At 34.9% G+C, this 22039-nt stretch overlaps 2 protein-coding genes across 4 annotated transcripts in view; one reads left to right on the top strand and one right to left on the bottom strand.

Moving 5' to 3' along the window:
- Nucleotides 1–8389: 8389 nt before the first annotated feature.
- LOC105228516 (cryptochrome-1) lies at nt 8390–14605 on the top strand. The gene is made up of 5 exons (XM_011208374.4): nt 8390–8904; nt 12827–13179; nt 13234–13350; nt 13407–14209; nt 14271–14605. Exons 1-5 carry the CDS (start codon nt 8766–8768, stop codon nt 14500–14502), a joined length of 1644 nt encoding a protein of 547 aa, XP_011206676.1. The 5' UTR covers nt 8390–8765; the 3' UTR covers nt 14503–14605.
- A 5761-nt stretch (nt 14606–20366) lies between these two features.
- LOC105228517 (phosphatidylinositol transfer protein alpha isoform) overlaps nt 20367–22039 on the bottom strand; it is a 30151-nt gene continuing 28478 nt past the window's right edge. For 2 of the 3 annotated variants that reach the window (XM_011208375.4, XM_011208376.3), the window contains exon 8: nt 20367–21964. In XM_011208375.4, coding sequence (XP_011206677.1) covers nt 21826–21964 — 139 coding nt within the window. In that variant the 3' untranslated portion in view covers nt 20367–21825. The remainder of the gene's footprint in view (nt 21965–22039) is intronic. The other variant, XR_852679.4, reaches the window with a different exon arrangement.

Here is a 22039-nt window from a genome sequence, read left to right as displayed (position 1 = left end):
TAGTCTGGGGTCTCGCTTAGTTACGTTCGATAGATTAGTGTTACAAACAATAGTTAGGTGAACAAACAATTACAATCTGTTGCCACATGCTGTGAGAGTGCATGAGAGACTAAGGGGTTATTGGATCAACAAACGATGTTTTCGTCTCCTGTCATTATAGTCAATTATCATATCATTTATCAATCATAAAAACGAAGCCATATACAAAATTTGAGTACATGAACTGAGTGAGCATTTTAAAATAGTTTCTTAATGAACAAAAATATTAAATCACTTTTCTAATATATAATCAATTTCCTAACCAGGTGGTCTAAAGTGAATTTAGAGAATAATGTTGTGCTATATTTTTGTATCTGTTTTGGTTTAAATAAAACACTTTAATATGTATTCTCTTCTCTTAACAATTAATTTTAATGAAAATTGAGTGGTGGAAGCTTGGAGAAGTTTTTATAAGAAAATTAAATATAATATGAATAGCCTCGCATATTTTTAAATAATTTATATTGCCTATGGTAAGACCTTCTTAAATAACGGGTGATACAAGTAGAAGTACTTTTTTCAATAGCGTGAGTCGTGTCAAGCTGTCATGTTATTTTTGTTCAGTATTTATTGGCTTTTCATTATGGAAAGACTTACGCCTGGACAACGTTTACAAATCGTTCAACTTTTTTTCGAAAATTCACGTTCATACTACTATACTATTGATAACACCATCACCCATCTTGAGACCCAGCATTAATTATTGGAAATATTCGACCGAATGGCCACGTCTAGCACGCAGTGAAGCAAATACAGCAGCCGCTTTTGAGAGTGTCCACGAAGATCGTGGAGAGTCGATTCGGCGCCGTGCACAGAAATTTGGACTGACGTATGGAATGACTTGAGGCCCATTTCTGGCTCAATGGGTATGTAAATATGCAAAATTATAACATTTGGGACGAAGAAAAACTTGAAGAAATTCAAGAGCTGTCATTTCATACAGAAAAACGAACGATTTGGTATGGTGTGTGAGCCGGTGGAATCAACGGTCCGTATTTCTTCAAAAATGAGGCCGGTGGGAACGTAACCGTCAATGGCGACCGTTATCGCGCCAAGATAAGCGACTTTCTCTCTTTTTCATGTGGGAATATATAAAGTCTGAAGTCTATGCGGACAATCCCGCTTCGATTCAAGCGTTGGAATAAAACATCGCGCGTGTCTTTCGTCAGTTACCATTCGAAATACTCGAAAAATTAGACTTACCGGATGGATCATCTGAGACGTAGCCGCGGCCAACATTTGGAAGGGATAATCTTCAAAAAACAATGCCAAAGAATGTTCTTTCGAATAATAAAAAAAAATCGCGATAAAATTTGAATTTTCGGTGTTTTTTTTTTTAAAGAAGTAAAAAACATAAAAATGGATCCCCCTTTAGATATATAGAATTTCGTACCAATCGTATATTTTAAAGCAGTACTTTTATAACCACAGTCAAAAATCGATTAATTTTCATAACATTTGACTTTACTTAGCAAATAAAACTCTACAGATTTAGGTATGGCAAATCATAACTGTACTCCTGTGCGCCCTCCAGCGCTTAGGGCTTTGTCTATTTTCAATTGATGAGCGCAAATCAAATATGCCACTGAAAAAGTAAATATTTACACAGGTACATATGTACTTGCATATATAATATATGTATTTGTTTTTATATATTCTTACGCATACATACATATTAATGTGGACCCATACAGATTTCGCACAAATTTACACATATACACATGTCAGCTTGTGTATGTGTGGAAGTGCATTGCTGCTTTTGTCATTTGTGCAACTGACATTTGTAAACTTTAAGTTCCATTTCATTATTTATTATCTTTTATTATATTGTAGTTGTTGTTGCCTTCATATCCTATTACTGTATGCTCAAGAGATTAGCTTCTAGACGATGACACACACATGTATTTGTATTTGAAAAGTGGTTTAAGGGTTCGATATTATCCGACAATTAGGCAAACATTCATCAATTTATATGTCCTATTAAAATAAAGGGTGTTATTCAATATTCAAGATGTGCTCAGATTTCCATAAATCTCAAAATAAGCACCAATGCATTTTTTTTACCCATTCTTCAAAAATTTCAAAAATTTTATAAGTTCACAATGGTATTTGTATCGTTTCTTTAATTATTATATTGTATTCAATCAGTTCTTTATTAATAGAATGTGTAACAATAATCATTATAAATGATGATCCATTTCTAGGTTTCCTTCGTTTTTAAATAATCATAAATACTTCGAATTTAATGGGGAAAAAATATTATTTGGCATTTAGGTATCATTAGATTTTCTCTTCCAAATGTCGGCTCAGATGATCCATCCATTGAGTACTTTTTTCTCGTTCGACTCGTTCGATCATTTCGACAGGTAACCGGCGAATGAAACGCGTGCTGTTTTGCTCCTAGGCCTGAATCAAAGCGAGATTGTCCGCATAGACTTTAAACTTTACATATCCCCACAGGAAAAGTCTAAAGGTGTGATATCACACGATTTTGGTGGCCAATCGACAGACCCAAAACGTGAAATTATCTGCTCGCCGAAGTGTACTCTCAACAAATTCATTGATTGATGCGATATGTGGGAAGTGGTGCCCTCTTGTTGAAACCAAATGTCGCTGAAATCACGAGCTTCAATATCAGGCAACAAATAAGGGTTTATGATGGTGCGATAACGGTCGGCATTTATGGTTACGTTCTCATCGACATCATTTGTTAAAGAAATATGGGCCAATGATTCCACCGGCCTACAAATCACACTAACCCGTGTGTTTTCTGGATAAAATGGCAGCTAATGAATATCTTTAGGTTGCTCTTCCTCCCAAATTTGGCAATTTTGCTTGTTTACATATCCATTCAGCCACAAATGGGCCTCATCGCTTAACAAAATTTGGCTTTAACCGTCGGATCTTCCTGCAATTTTTCAAGAGTCCATAAAGCGAAACGATGTCTCTTGGGAAGGTTGAGCGGCTTCAGTTATTGCACAAGTGTTTTTTGTACGCTTTCAATTCAAGTTCTCAACGTAAAATGTGCCAAGTCGTTCAATACGTCAGTCCAACGGCATGGAATTGTCTCTTCCCGTCTTCGTGGATACCACGTCCAGTCGAATATTATCCAATAATGAATGCTGGGTCTAAAGAAGGGTGATGGTTATGCAAATAGTACGATCAGGAGATCGATTATATTGACCACAAATTGAGCACAGCGTACGAAACACATTCTTTATAGAACGTAATATTTCGTAATAAAGTTGAATGAATTGTAAACATTGTTCACAATACTGAACAAAAATAACATTACACCTTTACACGACTCACTGGCGATCTGTCAAAAAAAGGCTTTTGAGGAAAATACCTCAAATTGGATCAACCGTTATTTGAATTCATCCGATCCATCTAAATTAAACAGTTTTGCATCGCTAAATAACAATGTTACAGTTACTTGAGGTATTTTAACGCGTTTTGGATAGATAATATGGTCAGGCTATTTTAATATTTTTTTCTCTTGAATACTTTTAATGGCAAATGTATTATTAGCTTAATTTCTGTAAATATAAGTTATTCTCTACTTGGCGATCTAATTGTTTCCCGTTTTTTCCTTAGTGTGACTTTAGTGTTTCCGTTATGAAGCATGTTTTTGCTATAGGATCTGAGCAATTTCAAGAAATGGTATATCAAAGTCTAAGATTTTTTCCATTTTTTGACGATTTCCTTTGTAGAAAGCCAGAACTCGTGTCAAACCTTACCGAACGGCCCCCAGCATTTCCTTGTGTCACTTTGGCAGATCTAATAAAATTTGATGAATCAAGGTTATGCGTTACGATATTTCACTACAAAAACTTAAAGTAACACTTTTCTCCAAAAAAATCACACAGGGGTCATACATAAACAGTTCGTAAACTCAAATGCACTAACAAATTTCTCTGATCTCTGAAACCAAAAACATTTATGTATCGGTTCGCACATCATTATTTACCGCTATACTTAAGCTATGAAATTAAATATCAAATTTTATTTTTATAAAAGTAACACCGCAGTTTTTATTTTAATTAATATTGAGTTTATTGGAATTTCCACCAGTGTAGTTGCTATAAGAAATGCATCTATGAAGAGTATATAATGTTTTTATTTTGTTTATTTTTTTGTTATTTTTTTTAACAAATTTAATAAAATGAACTTTCAATACTTTGAGTTAAATATGTCTTGAAAACGCAGATGAAATCAACATTTTTCCCCAGTGTAATAGTACTTTAAAGACCAATGACTTTACTCACCCTTCAACTACATTCCTCTCAACGCTTCGCTGCTCTAAAAACACAGAAACGGAAAACATATGCGACCGTTTCTAGGACACACTTGTCACAACGTTCACGGTCAGTGTTACAAATAAGTTACAACTAAAGATTCACTGTGACACGTGACATACTTACATACATACGCATGAATACGTACTACCATACTTGGAATTACGAATGAGTTTTGTTCATTGCAGAACAATTGACGTAAATTGTGAATGTTGCAGAATATAAGAAAAAAGCAACGAGAAAATTATAAATTATGAGCAAAGAAAAATAGTCAAAGATAATAGAAGTATACATGTACGTTTCTATACACTAACAATTGCAGATGCAAAAATTGTTAAGAATAAAATTATAGCCAGAGCTAAGTATTGTTTAGAATAAGATTATAGTTAGAGCTAAGTATTTTCTAGTTATTCATTCCAATGCACGCTAGCAAATTGTGTATAAATCACTAAAATTCGTAATGGAAAACTGTAAAAATATTTTAAAGAAGTTTATGCAACATTTTATCTGTTTGTTTGAGTGATGAAATAATGCTCAACCCAATTAAATTCAAATTTATCACTATTTAAAGATTGAACCGCGTTTGTCGCACCTCGCTGAAACATATCCGATATTGAGGTCTTCTAATTCACAGATAATAAGTTTTCCCCTTTTCAGAAGGAAAAAACTGCATTCACACGGACAGTCTAAAAATTTTCACTATAGGACGGCATTTTAAGGTCCAAACGAAACTATTGGTTTAGGGAAAATGCGAGAGAACAGGTGGCACTATGGGGAGTGCCGTATCGCAGTGTTATAACCGAGAGTTTAAGAGGGAAGCGAGACGCATTTTCAGACAAAAAAAGAGGGAGACCGGAATGCGTGAGCCTGCAGAGCAGACAGACTTAATGATCGAAAATTCTACGAAAAGATACGGCGACTAACAGAAGGTTTCTTGTAGAACACCCAGAGGTGATCTAGTAAAATTATGGAGAGAACACTTCTCAAGCCTGCTGAATAGTAGTGAAAGCAAAACACCAGGGGATGGTGAACCCGATTCCCCAATAGATGACGATGAAGCGGACGTTCCATTGCCCGGCCATGAAGAAGTTGGATAGCAATTACCCCTTTGAAGAACAACAAAGCGGCGAGGGCAAATGGATTACCGGCGAAGAGTAGAAGGTACAATCTTTTATAAGAGTGTACAGCTACTGGCGTACGCCGATGATATTGATATCATTGGTCTCAACATCTACCCCGTTAGTTCTGCTTTCTCCAGACAGAATGAGGAAGCGAAGCAAATGAGTCTGGTAGTGAACGAGGGCAAGACGAAATATTTATCTCCTGTCATCAAACAAACAGTCATCGCACTAACGACTTGGTTTCCATGTCATTGTTGACAGTTATAACTTCGAAGTCGTAGATAATTTCGTCTAACTCTAACAATAATGTCAGCCTCAAACTACAGCAGAGAATAACTCTTTCAAACAGGTGCTACTTCGAACTAAGTAGGCAATTGAGAAGTAAAGTCCTCTCTCGACGAACAAAGACCAGATGCCATTAGTGACTCATTATTCCTGTCCTGCTATGTTGTGCAATAATAATAAACTGTGTAATCAGTGGCATCATGATTACATTGTCATAAAACATATATCCCATATATCCCATAAATCCATTTAGTCATATAACACATAATTCAAACTATATACTATATAATAATATTAACTATATTACACCAAACTTAAGAAAGATAAACCATAAAGCTTTTAGCAGTGCGCTTATGACTTTGATTTCTGCTTATTTTCGCTGTAAAATTATCCCTGGCCATAGAAATACTACACACATAACATATACTATACTATATGTTCATCCTCACAAACATTTTTTCCGAAGAAATATGTACCGATAAAAAGGTTATTTGTAGGATTTCACACCATATCATAAATTCAAGTCAAAGCTCGGTAAATCTGCTGTCAAAAGTTACATGTGCAGTATTATTAATAATATTAGTATGAGTATACTAGAGTAAGGTGGTAAGAGAAGAACATAGCACTAACAGCTGTTGCTGCATATGCAATTACAAGCATTTATTTTCTTTTATACACATTCTTATAACTATATAAGTATGTATAAACTTTCTCAAAAGTGCCTGCATTTAGATTTGCAACACCCTGTAAGAAATAATTCCGCTAACAAATTATTATTATTATTTTTTTTGTTTTTGTATTTTTCTGCTGTTGCCGCTATATTCATTTCTACTTGGCTTTATTGAAATCTTTTTATAATTCCCATATTTTTTACATTCTTATACATATTAAATACTTTTTTCTGAGACAAATTTTCAATTTGAAGCACATAAATTATGAATTTTTCATTTCGTTTGCTGAATATTTTTTTTCAAAAATCTTAATAATTATAAATTGGTAAAATTGTGTAAGAATAAGTGACGATATTTCTTCTCTGCATAGGTATATAAAAAGATGCGGTACATACTTATATAAATGTAAGCATGACAAGACATGAATATTTAAGGGATAATATTTTCCATAGACTTGATTAACTTACTTTGATAAAAAAAAGTGTATACAATGAATTATAAAATGGAGTAACTGAATTATAAATAAAGCCTTTCTTTCTCCTAGTAAATATCGGTTTAGCGTTGATATGTCTTTTCGAGTAATGTTTCTCTCTGGTAAAATTAGTTTAATTTTACACCGATATTTTTTGTACACCAACCCAGAATAACGCATGAAAATATCGCAAAATATCGAAAGTTAATCATTTACATATTCTTGCACTTGCTGTCGAATTCCTAATGGGCAGGTGCACCGAGTTATTGTATGCAATGTGAATACAAATTGCATATCATAACGAAAAGTTTTGCAAATTTCGAATTTATACTCACTCTAAGCTACTCAAACTTAGAAACTAAATACAGTTTGAGAGGGTTCTCTCTCATACTTTATTCTCATGTATATACTATATGTATTAGATAAATTCAAGCATACCTAGTATGAATATTAGATATGAAGTAGTAATTTTCAAGACCACATTACTCAATGTAACAAAATTGTGAAAATAGAAATTTCGTAAACTGCAACAAGTTTAACTATAATTTGCAATTGCAGCATATTGTACATATGTAAATAAAAGCATATAGATATAGTTGGAAACAAACGAATCTTCTAGCAATATTTTTACATATTGATCAATTAAAAATAAATTTAAGTATTAGGGTGATACTATTACATAATTCCAGATTAGCCTGATTGATTTAAGTATATTGGGTAAAAGAATTTTCTGAATGATAGCTGTCAAAATAAAAACAATTGCTCGACTTTCAGTATACTTTGGCAAATTATCAAGGTTTGAAAATAATAAAAATTTCTTCATTTCTTTCTTTGTTCATTATTCCACCGATTTTTTGCAGATAATCAAGAATCCACAATGTAAAGCAACTACAAATATTGATGGCATCTCCTCCCTGCATAACTATTTCTTTAACATAGCTCCTTTGAATGGGGACACAAAAAGGCTAATCACTTGACAATATCCGTAGCAAAGGCTTACTAAAGTATCTGCCTCCAAAGGACTAAAGAAATAGGAGTCTGTAACTTTGTCTTCGTTTTAAACAATGTCTACGCTTCTGCGCCAAGTTTTAGGACTAGTATGCTGAAAATCAAATTTAGAATTTGGTCCATTTGGAACAGCAGTACAAATTACGCTCGTATGTATCGCATATCGGTACATTTTCGTAATTTAACGTTACAATGCAAACAACATTTTTATTGCTATTCTATTCACACACGCCCACCCAACCACTCATACGCTCCAGTACATCGAGTATACAGGTTTTTCAAAATAATTTAATAGAAGCACTCAGCAACTGGGGAGGGTTGAGAAAAAACGTGCAAAAATAACAAAATACAATACAATACAAAACTGCCAGCACTGAGGGTTAGAAGCAGAAGCTCTACAAATTAGAGGGTGACTGCGATGATATAGTTTGCGCAAAAAGTTTTTCAAACTGCGACGTCAGCAGAACTACTATAAATGGGAAACATAGAAAACTTGCAGTGTGTCCAGCGCTAATTGCATTTGCCAACAAGTGGCTGACGCGAGAAGGTCGCCCTTGAGTGAGCGCACGATTGGCAAAAACGGAGCTGCAATTTCAGTTGAGAGCTAGTAAACCGAACTAAGAGTGCAACAGCTTGTTATTATCAATACTCGACAGTAGTTGAGTGCGATTTGTATTGCTGATTACTGACAAGTGCAGTGGGAGAGCGCTGGAACAGCAACCAAAAGCGGAGAATGCAATAAAAGCGTGTTTAAAGCGAGATTAATAAAAAAAACTATAACAAATAAGTTATTATTTCATCGCTGTGCTGTAATATTTGTGTATATTGAGTAAGAGCAGTTCGCGTGTGAGTGAGTGCAACAGCAGCGAAAATGGCGAAGCGAGCGAACGTCATGTGGTTCCGCCATGGGTTAAGGTTGCACGACAATCCGGCGTTGCTGGAAGCCATTTCCGACAAAACTGAGGGTATTGCGTTGATACCGCTATTCATTTTTGATGGCGAAAGTGCTGGTAAGTGAGCTGGTGTAAGGAATAACAAGGACAGGTGAGAGTAAAAGATCTCGTGACTGATCGAACACAAACTCCAAAGTGTACTGTGGGGGGCACAAAAAGAGAGTAAGAGATCACGTGGCTGATCCGACACAAACTCCACACAAAACGCAGAGTACAAGTTTGTGCTTCGTGTATTTATATCTGCATAACAATAGTTGTAGCAAAAAGAACTTAAAAAGTTTTTTATCCATGAACATGAGCTAAAAACTTTCAGTTCTAAGCAAATCGGTTAATAATACAAAAAATAAAATATCAAATTCTAAATAAAATCTAATAAAACTAAAACAACTCACATGTATTCAATTTTGCACCATGCAAAACACTTTAGTTATTCGAGATTCGACAAATTCTGTATAAACTCGTCCAGATTCGTTGGAGTCGATCGGTATTGTCCTAACCTTCTTTTGACAATTGACCATATATTCTCAATCGGATTGAGATTAGGACTTTTGGGTTGGCCACTGCATTAATGAGAAACTTCGTACGACACGCTATTACTTCACGATTTTGTATGTATGTTTTGGGTCATTATCCTTTTTAAATATGACGCGTTCTGTTAGACAAGCCGCCCTCTCCCTAAAATCGGGTATATCGTTCTGTAAAATATGCAGGTGGTCTTCTTTCCTCATTATTCCATAAATTTTTTGTAGAGGTACAACATGCCACCAAGAGAAGCAACCACATACCGTGAGGCCCCCACTGTACTTCACTGTTTTTGTAACATGGTTCCATTGGATGGTTTCCCCAAGACGATTCCAGTTATATTGTTTAACATCTGACTGAAAACGATTAAATTTTGAATCGACTGACCTAATTACAAGCTTCCTGTCATCTGCTATCCCATTTCGGTGCTCTCTGCTGAATTTCGACCATACCTTGGCATTCTTTTCTGACAATGCAGTTTTTTGTTTTTTATCGCTGTGATATAGTCAATGTCGTGGAGCGCTCTTCTCTCATTCCATTTGCTAACAAGCTTATTTATTTCTGTAAATGCGTTTGTTGGTGTTAAGTGCTTATTCCTTTTCATACGTTTTATAGTGAGACGTGCGTCTACGTCCGTCTAAATTTTGTTGTGGCACCTGACTTTTGCTTTGGGAATAACAGGTCGTATTGTCTGAACGCGTATGACCACTGGTTGGCTTATTTTAAGGTCTTTAGATATTATTCGGGTGGAAGACATGCTCTTTTGATGACTATTATACTCCCATCAATGAGTGGTGACAGCTTCTTAATTTAAAAATCCTTACCAGACGCAATAAGCACACTATCAGGTTAAATTCTTTACTTAAGTCGTGCAAAATGCATACTTACGGGAAACTTTGCTATTTTTTGTTGAAATCGTAAGGGGTGCATAATTGAGTACATGTGAGTTGTTTTAGTTTTATTTATTTTTTACTTATTATTTGATATTTTATTTTACAATGTTTTGTTGTGAGAAATTCACTGAATTGCTATGCAACTCAACTAGTTCTCTTTCCAATCGCATCTCTACGGAGGGGTTTCAATTACATGGTTTTCGGGTTAACCCAAACTGATAAAACTATAATACAACATCAGAATTAGAATACAAAGGAAGAAAAGGAAATATATGTATTTATATATATATACTTGTATATATCTTCTTTACATCTCTACTACATGCTTTACTGAGCTTTTCATTTCACTTCTGTTTTGCATTGTGTAAACAGACACGTTGAGGGAGGGTTATGCGCAGGGGCGCTGCTACCTGTAATAACTGCGGCAGAAGTCAAAATACTTTATAGAAAACTATCGTCGCAGGAAAACCGGTACCAATTTTCGTCATTCGAAAACTCTAAGTAGTCTAATTTGAATCAAGTGTCAAATTACACAGACTGTTGCTACAGAGTATACTAGTTTTGTTCACCTAACGGTAGGATGTTATAATCTTAAACTAAGCGAGACAGATATTGGGTTATACATATATAAATTATCAGGATAGCCAGAAGAGTTGAAATCTGGGTGATAGTCCTTCTAACATTAGTGCAACCTGTAACTTGGGTGTAACTTGAGTATAAATTGAGATAACGTGATGAAGCTTCTCGTGCGCGTTCCTCGGCAAAAACAAAATTACGAGTTCGTAGATGAAAATTGGATGAAATCGGGTTAGAACCCCGCTCTCTCATCTTATAACGGTACTGTTAAAAGCTACTTAAAGCGCGATAAATCAATAACTTGATGGTACAACGTCCGGTGTGTTTTACGTGGGTACCTGCTGACGACAGCCTTACTCCACGGCGCTCAAAAGCACAGCGGATCAAATCAATGCGTTGATCAGCGCCCTGAGAATGCTGAGCATTTTCAGTACCAATTGGCAGTGTGGAATGGACACACTAACCACCTTGGTCGGGTTCGAGGCCCATCTAAAACCTCTGCCGTGCTTTGGGTCCGGCACCCGGTTGCAATGCAACTCCACATTCAACTGACAAATTCAGTTCTTCCCGCGATTTTGGAACTAGATGGTACAATAGGCTTTAATGGAGCCGGGGTAAAGTGTTTGGAATCGGATTACAACCACTCCTACTTCCCATATAACACAATTTTAAATTCCATCAATTATTTCCTTTTGAGTGTACAAATCAAGAAGTTATATGTAAACTTTGCAATAATAATGCCTTTTGAGTATGCCAAAATATGGCCAAAAATTTGCCAAATCTTACAAAAACTGCTCAAGCCTCTAGGTACCGAATATTTTAATCCCAGTACCTATAGTTAATTTTTTTACCGCGAATATTGGTCAGTGTGAGAGATATATAGTTGAAGTTCAGGGATAGCTAGCATAAAGATTTTCGATTTTCTTCCGAGTGACTTTATACCTCATATATCGCCTAATATGTGAGTCATCTTAATAAAATTGAGGAAGCGTTTTTTTCTTTTGGCGGTGTTTGTGTTGAGAATGAATAAAATCAGGTGAAAACTCGCTCTAGACCCCATATAACTTTGAGACCTTATGTACCGGTTTTATCCGAACTTAGCTATTCCTCATATATACGAATAATGAAATTATGAACCGATTTCATGGATTTTTAGTACCAATTTAAATTATTTTAATTATAACATATGGTACTTAACTTTAATAATAACTCACATTCTGATTTATAAATCGTACGGTGTAAAGACAGCCAGAGCGAAGCAAAATAATTATTCCATATATGCGGCCTAAGTTGACACTGTGATCAAAAATTAAAGTGAGGTGGTTATCGTTGTGTGGTGCACTACTTCTTTTCGCCGTGACGAACTGACCAAGCAAAAAGAATTCAACTGAAACGACCAGAATTAAGGACGAACAACTCTTATACTCATATCATACTGTCATGAACATAATTCTTCAATATTTTTTGCCAAAAAATCGACTCATATTATTCCACAACCACCGTGTACGCGAGCGACCACCGACTTTTCGCGAGGAGAAAAAAACCAAATAGAAAAAGGTATTGAAGGCTGTACTGATAAAAGACCTTTCCAAATGTTTCGAGGACTGGAAAAAGCGTTGGCAAAAGTGCGTTTTAACGGACGGAGATTACTTTGAAAGGAATGAAATTGATTTAGAAGAATAACTATAGAATTTACATTTAATACAAAAATCCGTCTACTTATTGATCACAGAGTATATGTGTCGCTTTGGCCGTACAACCACTTTTATTTCCGGATGAAGTTTGATCTCCATATGTCAATTAGGGTATGTAGGCAACTAGTTATTTGCAATGCACAACGACGCTACTTGTGTTTTCTCTGGAATCATGACTACATAAAGTTTGAAAATTGAAGAAGTGTTTATTATTATTTGAGTAAACAATTTTCGAGTATACGACTCTTAAACTAATTTAATTATTATTATTATACATATTCTAACATGCCATAGGTACCAAAACCGTTGGATATAATCGTATGAGCTTTCTTCTCAACTCTCTGGCTGAGATTGACAAACAGTTAAAAGCCATACGCGGTGCAAGTGATATTGCAGGCAAACTATACTTGTTCCAAGGCAATCCGACAACTGTATTCCGTCGTCTTAATGAGTACTATAGATTAAATAAAATTTGCTTCGAACAGGATTGTGAACCAATTTGGAATCGACGTGATGATTCAGTACGAGCTTTGTGTAATGACTTGGATATTGAAGCAGTGGAGAAGGTCTCTCATACACTTTGGGATCCTCGGACTGTTATTAGTACGAATGGTGGAATTCCGCCACTAACCTATCAGATGTTTTTGGTAAGATGATTTATGGCATCGAAGGATTTTAACTTAGAGCATATTTATTCTTAGCACACCGTGGAAATAATTGGTGCGCCACCGCGTCCAGTTGAAGATCCCGAATGGGATGGCGTTGAGTTTCTAAAGTTAACTGATAACATGTTGATGGAGTTAAATGCATTCTGGCAGGTAAGTATGTGCGAACTAGTGTGTTATATTTATTTGTATTTATGCTATCTCTATAGTTCCCTACGCCTGAGGACTTCAACATATTCCCGGACAATATAAGCTATGTGGCCAAGGTAAAATGGCGTGGTGGTGAGCAACAAGCCTTATTACACCTAGCTGAGCGTCTGAAAGTCGAGGAGCGTGCTTTTAAAAACGGGTACTATCTGCCAAATCAGGCAAATCCTAATATACTTGAATCTCCGAAATCGATGAGCGCCCATCTGCGCTTCGGTTGTTTGTCAGTGCGTCGTTTCTATTGGAGCGTACATGATCTCTTCAAGCACGTGCAAATTGAGGCTTTCTATCATCGCATACATATGGCCGGCGGAGAGCACATAACTGGTCAGCTCATTTGGCGTGAATACTTTTATACAATGTCCGTAAATAATCCTTATTACGATCGCATGGAAGGCAATGCAATCTGCTTGAACATTCCATGGGCTCCACCAAATCAGGAACAGTTGCAAAGTTGGCGCAGTGGTCAAACCGGATTTCCGTTGATTGATGCCGCAATGCGCCAATTGTTGGCCGAGGGCTGGTTACATCACACATTACGTAATACAGTGGCTACATTCTTGACACGTGGCGCACTCTGGCAAAGTTGGGAGCATGGCTTGAGACACTTCCTCAAATATTTATTAGATGCTGATTGGTCCGTATGTGCTGGTAATTGGATGTGGGTATCATCGTCAGCATTTGAACGCCTACTGGACTCCTCTTTAGTCTCTTGTCCCATAGCTTTTTCGAAACGTTTGGATCCGAAAGGTGAATATATTCGTCAGTATGTACCGGAATTGGCAAAAATACCTCAGGAGTATATGTAAGCATTTCATTTTAACTCACTCTGTTTGCAAGTCACATAGTAGTTTCTTCAAATATAGTCATGAACCATGGCGCATGCCACAAGAGATGCAGGAAAACTACGAATGTGTCATTGGCGTGCAGTATCCCGAACGTATCGTCGACTTGGCTAAAGTATCGAAACGTAATACACTTGCTATGCAAACTCTCAGGCAGTCATTAATCGCTGGCGGCGCACCTGATGAAGGACCACCACATTGTCGACCATCTAATGAAGAGGAGGTGCATCAATTCTTTTGGTTGGTTGATTAAAGATTTTACTATAAAAAAATTTAGTGTGGAAAGTAAGAGCATAACTTATAAAATAGAAGGTATACACATTGAAAAATAAATATGTTAACTGATAAAAAATATATTCAAATATGTGTCTATATAAAAATAACAAAAATATTTTTTTTCTCCCGCAACGTGTTGTAACAGAATATACGAGTAATAGTTTTGCTCATCTAACGTAACGAATTGAATTTCTGTCTATTTGTCCATACGTGCAATATGTAACAAAGAAAAACTAAGACATCACGATAAAGCGAAATCAAAGCCCTGGCATGCCCACAAAACGTCATTAATGCGATATTCGCCGTAGCCAACGCGATAACTAGTCTAAAAATATATGCAAAGTATGCGTGACCCCAGCCTCAAGTTTAATGTACTATATATATCATGGACACGTCTACAGCTACATCAAGCAAACTTGCTATGAGCATACTATATTTCGATACCTTCGCAAATTCTGTGAAAATGTATGAAACCGAATAACAACCATTCTCAATCCTCATATAACAGTTGTGTTGAATTTGAGCTAGTTAAACCGTCATTACCAACTAAATAAATAAATCAGAAAAACAAGAAAAAACGTGAACTTCGGCTGCACTGAAGCTAATATACCCTTCACAGGTGCATATATTTTAGTAACTATGTGTTCAGGTTATATGGAATCTGTATGCTATAGTAAGCCGATCTGAACAATTTCTTCGGATATTACATTTTTGCCATAGAAAATAATCTATACCAAATTTCGTGAAGATATCTTGTCAAATAGAAAAGTTTTCTATACAAGAACTTGATTCCGATCGTTGAGTTTGTATGGCAGCTATATGTTATAGTAGTCCGATATCGGCAGTTCCGACAGATGAGCAGCTTCTTGAAGAGAAAATGACGTTTGAAAAATTTCAAAATGATATATTAAAAACTCAGGGTCTAGTTCGTATATATACAGACAGACGGACATGGCTAAATTGACACAGCTCAATATACTCATCATTTATATACATATATACCTTATAGGATTTCCGACGCTTCCTTCTGGGTGTTACAAAGTTCGTGACAAACCTAATATACCCTGTTCAGGGTATAATTGAATTTCACAATGGTGCTTGAGGGTTTCAACGTAATCTATCAGTCAATAAAATGGTCGACATAGCATCATAACTAGAGCCCTCATATACCAAATATGTGGACCTGACTGCCTATTGCTGATTTTTTATCGAAAATATCGGTCAACCTGTGAGATATAACAATGAAATTTTGAGAACTTTTTTTTGTTAATCATTCGCCCTGGTGCCAGAAAATCTAACAATATTGGATACTCTTTATTCGACTGGCAAAAATGTGGTTTGATTGGGTTTATATCACATCTATCTCACTTGAGTAAACTGGGTTCGTTCTAGTACACTACAAAATTGTATGCAGGTCTGTAACCTATATCATATATAATATTAATACATAAATATTGGCGTAGACATCGCTTACGCGATTATAACCGAGTTAACAACAGCGCCCCAATCGTTTCTTCTTTTAGTAATTTGGGCCAATTCGAGACACCAAGTGTAGGCAGATCCTTCTCCACCTGATCTTTCCAACGTAGTGGAGGTCTTCATCTTTCTCTGCTTCCCTCTTACTTACTTACGCTTTGCCGCCTCTCAAAATTTTAACAAAATTGAAGGGAAGTAAGATTTAACACTCATTCACCTCAGTTCTTAGACGTCTGTGAAAAAAAATATTTTTTTTTGATAAAGAAAACTGAGCTTCAATCCAATAACCAATACAAAGGCTGTTAAAGGACGGCGACTATATATGATCCAGTTTTACAATTTCTCAAATCCCAATACATGCATATATATGTTAAGGTCAAGTAAGTGTAGACCTGTAGTTTTAAGGAACAAAATTTTAGGGAAGTAAGGTTCAATACTCATTTCGAAGGGTTACTGCTGAGGAGACAGTTCTTAGATATATAAAGCCAGGTTGATTACGCCTGCACAGACAACTCCTATTTTCCATACGACGATGGTTCGATAAGTTATTATATATTAAAAGGAATAATTTTATGGAATCACCCTTTCTGAGTAACACTGCACTACATGTTAGATCAACCTCGATTCCTCTCTCAATACCAACCGCTAACCAAATACGAGTACGAAGCTCTATGAAATAATGTCTTCAAAAATGGCGATGTGGAAGATACTTACTCATAGTTACATCAAAAGAGCCTCAGCTTCTGTAGACACTATTTGTTGCATTGACGTTGATATATCGGCTATTTTCATAGGGACCAAAAAAACCAGTTTGGAATATCTCGATCATTACGGAAGAAATACGGCCCAGTGACAACGCCGGCCCATTATCCGCATCAAACCGTAATTCTTTTATGGAGTATGTACGAATGTACTTTCACAGTACTAATGTACTTTTGGTTTTATTTAAAAAAAAGTTTTTGTAGCGCTCTTATTGAAAAACCCTTTGCGTACCCAGAAATACCCCAAACGCAAATACCTAAAAACAACCACCACAAATATTTTTCCCTTCTGCAAAACAAGCCACAATTGCCTTATCATAAAACCACATTCAAATAAAAAAGTATACCACAATTATACATTTTTTGTCATTTATTTTTTTTTTTACTTTTGTTTTTTGCAACTATATTTCTTCCATTATCACCTAATTAACTCGCCAAATTAATCAACTGTGTACAATTGAGTTTTGCAAAATTTACGAGTAGACACGTGACCAGCGCGTTTTAATAGGTACTTTGTTACAATTTATGCACAAGTGTATGTAAGTATGTAGAAAATAGATTGAACACGCTAATATTTGTTAAAATTAAAACGCATACAATTGTATGCACACAATATATGTATGTATATGGTTGAACTGTAAACATGTACGGTATGTAAATATATGGTAAATATATTTTTATACTTGTCTTAATAATTAATCTCACCAATCTCGCATTAATTGCTTCGCAAAATAAATTTAAATTTTTACGGCTTTAAAGATTTAAAAGACATTTAGAGATACAGTGAGCAAAAAGGAATTTTATATTCACGGATTTCGATTAGTTTTTTATTATTTTTTTTATACAAATATTTTTATGATTTGCTGAGCAAAAGCGTGTAATTATTTTTAATGACACTTAAAGTTTAGCGATAACAATGGGTTTTTCACCTTTGCATACAGTTGCAGTGTTTGCTTTAATTCACACTTTTTAGTTTCAATTCTAGTGTTTTTTATGATTTTATTAAAATTAAAGTATTTGTGTTAAACTTTTCTTTTCTACTATATTTTATCGTTATTTATATAGCAATTTTTTCTATAGAACTTTAGCATTCTTTTTACATGAGGTTATGAGTGTATTAATCCATGAGGGAGAAAGAACTGTTTGCAGCGCACAAATCGTATTTATAAAAGTAGTCCTAATATAAGAAAACCTTAGTTTTACTTCATCAAGGATGATTTGTTTAAAGCTACAGTCAAAACGAAACCAACGAATGTAGTCTGATATATGTTGAGAAATGAGTCACAAAACTCTCTTTTAAAGGCCAAAAATAGGGACTAACCATACTCCTTCACAGCATTTCGAAGATGTTATTATACAATAAATTCACTCCTCGTATTATGTTTTAAAATACAAACTGGTTTATTATTTCGTATAAAGACGTCGTCTTTAATGTCTCCAACTGCTTAACATTAACCTTTGCTATATAAATAAGCCATTCGATTCAAGTGAAAAACGGTTTCATTCACAGACAAGAGTGTGTAAGAGACACGGAACTATGAAGATTTTTTTTTCATGTGTAATGCAAGTTGTGAAATGAGTCAACGAGTTAAAAAAAGAGATGCTGTCTGATATTCGATAACAGCTCTCTAATATCAATCACACCAATTTAATGTTCGTCTAGGTGTATACAAGAAAACTTTTTTTCATTATCGGGAAATTCTACTTTTGTGCCATTGCGTTCACACGAGCGACACGAGTCCGGCAACTTTCGGTATTCCCTTTTATATCAAATTCTACAATCCTTGTACGCTTCTTGTTCATAAAAATATGTTTCTTTAGCTAATTATTATCCCTATTCGCCATTTTCTAAAATATTATTATTACATTGCATACAAAATTTAGATGAAAAAATTCCTTTTTCCGAGCATAAGAAGGAATGCGAATTGCATAGCAGCGAACTGTTATGAACACGAACACAAAGCGTTGTCGGAGCACGAGCAATTTGGTGCTATTAGGTTTTCCTCGTCACCCGCTTTTTCTTCATTGTCCTAAAGAAACTTCTCCAATACATGAAAAATTATTATACGATTCTCGTTTAATCGAGCTCTACAAAAGATATATAGATTTTTGGAGCCATAAGTTACAAATTCTTAAACATTCAACTGCATGAGTTATTTTGAATATTGAATGGCAGTGAAAGTCAGAGTTGTATTATTTCGAAAAAATATTATCCGAGATAAACCCTCCAGAGATTATACCTGTTCAAATTAAAAGGGTGCTATACCATAAGTGTCGTTTGTACCACCTGTTTCTGTCACTATTGATCATTTTACACTCTTCGACAATGTGAAATTGTTTGGAAAACGTAAGCCAACGGAACTGACCTGGATTTTTATCCGGCCAAGGCTTACAACTCTGCAGAACTCTACCGCTACAACAACCAAATCGATAAAAAAAATTAGTATTTAAGTAATGTAGTTGTTATTGTTGTTGCAACAGGTACCTAAACAGAGCATGCAAAGTGGTGGCCAGTGTCATGTGGAGACTCATTGCACGCTGGACATATGTATATTTGATATAGTATCCAGAACGAAGCTGTGCAAAGGTTAATCTCGTTTCTTCGTCTGCATTTAGAATACAGTGCCCACAACAGTCAGAATTGACAAGAATTTTATCCGGCCAAGAATTGTTATTTCGGAGATCTAATCCCGTTTAGATCGGTTTTTTTTTCTTAGCATAAGTATTTAAATAATCATATTGTCCGTTCCCATAGCGTAATTGTAACGTATCCGGATTTGTATTAGGCTAAGAATTGTCAAGTAACAACATTCCCCAAAAAAAACTTCAGAGATGTTTTCTGCCGTTACAAAAACAACATCCACGAAACTATAGAATCAAAGTGATTTGGATAAGGCTTAGATATTTTAGGGTTTAAAACTTATTATACAAAATTTCGCTATAATTACAACCGCAACTGCATCCGACAGTCGGATCTACGTAATCACGGACCCAGATTTTTATCCCATCAAGAACTGTCAGCTCTATTTTATATATTTTTTTTTTGATTAAAGTTCAAAAGTTTCAGAATTAACTAATATTTGTATAAATTAGATAATTTGTAAAATTCACTGGATTTTTAAAAATTACAGAAATGTATAGTCTAAATATATGTATACACACACACTCTCTAAATTTCAATCGCTCCGCATACGCTATGCTCAAAACTATCATATCTACACTACCCAAATCCTCTCCACTCCGAACCAATTTATGCATTTGATATCATGCACTCTAATGTGTAGTGTCGATGAAGTTGATAAACATTCTAATGTAATTGGCGTGAAATTTATAAATAATATTTTAACGTTGTATGCTTATCGTTGAATTATAATAAATAATAATCATATCTAAACATTGGAATACACACGAACCTCAATTAATATATTTAATTTGAACAATTCCCACTGCTAAGCTACCTCTGGTGCATTTTTTGGTGTAATTTGGAACTAATCTGCATGTGTGCCTTATTCTAAACTAATTTACGAGTGCTTGTTTTTTACACTACTGTCGCCCCTCAATCCACCTACCTACCTGTCCTACCATAAATACATATACACATTCCTTTGGTATTCATTTTTTATTTATTTATATTTTCTCTTTTAGGCTTTTATTTATTTATATACTTTACTTTATCAACTGTTTCATTTAGCTTTTTACTATTTCTATATGTATATAAGTTTCTTTTATCGCAAATATAAGCATATGTTCGTACAATTAAATAACATTTTTTTAGATTTATCATTTCTTTTTTGCTTTAAATTTAAATGGAGTTCGAAGTAATTTAATGATTAATTTAAATTTAATTAAAAATTTATGTTTAAGACTTCCCTGCGGCCGTTGCTCATCATCTGCGGCTAATATCCTTTTCGGGAGCTCATTTACTTGTCTTTCTTGCGCTCCAACAAACGTTTTCTTCTTTTGTTTTATTTTGCTTGTTTCTTTTGTTTGCTATGATTCAATAGTTTTCAATTTATGCTATTATTTTACATCTTTGTGTTTGCAACAATAGTTAGATTGACATTATGTGCTGTTGAACTTGAAGTGGATGGATGGGAGAGAGGTGTCTTTTTTGAAAATGCTTTTCTGTCCGATTTGGTTTCTCATTGAAAATAGTGTGAAGTTACAGTAATTTCTAATATTTTGTTTATTCTCATTATTTCTATAACTTTAATCAATTTAATTTAAGTTGTTATAATTGTTTTAATTTTCTCTTGAAATACATACATGTATAGTATTTATATATAAACGCATTTAATTTGTGAATTATACTTATATATTATTATTTATTTAAAAATTAACTATTGCATTTTCTTTTAATTCTTTATAATAAGTTGCTTTGCTTTTTTATTTAAATGGTATTTCTTCTTAACTTGGTTTAGTCTATTGTTTTTTGTTGATTCACATTTATTTAAACAGTGTATTTCTGTTGCTTGTGGTTGGTTTAATTATCAATACGTTTCTGTTGTATGCTTAACTAAGCTAAATGTAATTTCAAAAGCAAATTATAATGTAAGCTATTCTCACACAAATTAAGAGTGCACATTAAATTTAAACTACTGCTTTAAGTTCACCATTAAATATGCGTTTCCTTTCAAATAACTTGCGCCTGCTGAAGTCTCCGCTTTTAAATAACGGCATTTGGCTGTGAGTATAGACAATATGTACACATTTATGTATGTACTGCATGATAAAAAAAAATTACGGAACAACTACTGATGATGTCAAATTTGTAGCACTACGCTTCCGGTTGGTTAAATAGCCAAGGGATGCACCATTTCGAAAATGCAACTTCCTTACTTACGCTCTCTCGTCAGCTATAAGCAGTTAAATAAGTTCAGGTTTTGAGTGGTGCATTCGGAAAGATTGAGTAGGGAGTGAGTGGTTGCTTACGGAGGCGTTTAGTATCTACTATTTCTATTTGTTGTAGAGTTTGTTGTTTGCATTTGTTGATGTTGTAGGTTTGGTGTTGTTATGTTGTGGTTGCTTTTGTCATAAATTTGTTTAAGCTTTGATTATTTCCTTTAATCACTATCAGCACGCATGCCCCGCACCTCGCCCACCTGACGCTGCCGATCAAGCTCCTCTTTAACCTTCTCCTCAATGGCGCGTATGTCCTCCATTGTCAGACCGTGCCAGCGATCCATCCAACAGAACACTTGACTGTAATATAGTGGAAAAAGCGAGTGAAAATGTGTGATCTTAAGGTCCTTACTAATACAAACTAAGCTAAGAAGA

The sequence above is a fragment of the Bactrocera dorsalis genome, chromosome 2 (genome assembly GCF_023373825.1).
Source record: "Bactrocera dorsalis isolate Fly_Bdor chromosome 2, ASM2337382v1, whole genome shotgun sequence".
Lineage (NCBI taxonomy): Eukaryota > Metazoa > Arthropoda > Insecta > Diptera > Tephritidae > Bactrocera > Bactrocera dorsalis.
The sequence above is the reverse complement of the archived record's forward strand: the minus strand, read 5'-3'. Positions and strand labels throughout refer to the sequence as shown.

Bases quoted from the DNA above. Each gene is read 5' to 3' on its own strand.
- LOC105228516 (XM_011208374.4), top strand. From the start codon at position 8,766: ATGGCGAAGCGAGCGAACGTCATGTGGTTCCGCCATGGGTTAAGGTTG. The intron at 8,905-12,826 runs GTAAGTGAGCTG...AACATGCCATAG, and splicing joins TTTTGATGGCGAAAGTGCTG to GTACCAAAACCGTTGGATAT. The intron at 13,180-13,233 runs GTAAGATGATTT...ATTTATTCTTAG, and splicing joins TAACCTATCAGATGTTTTTG to CACACCGTGGAAATAATTGG.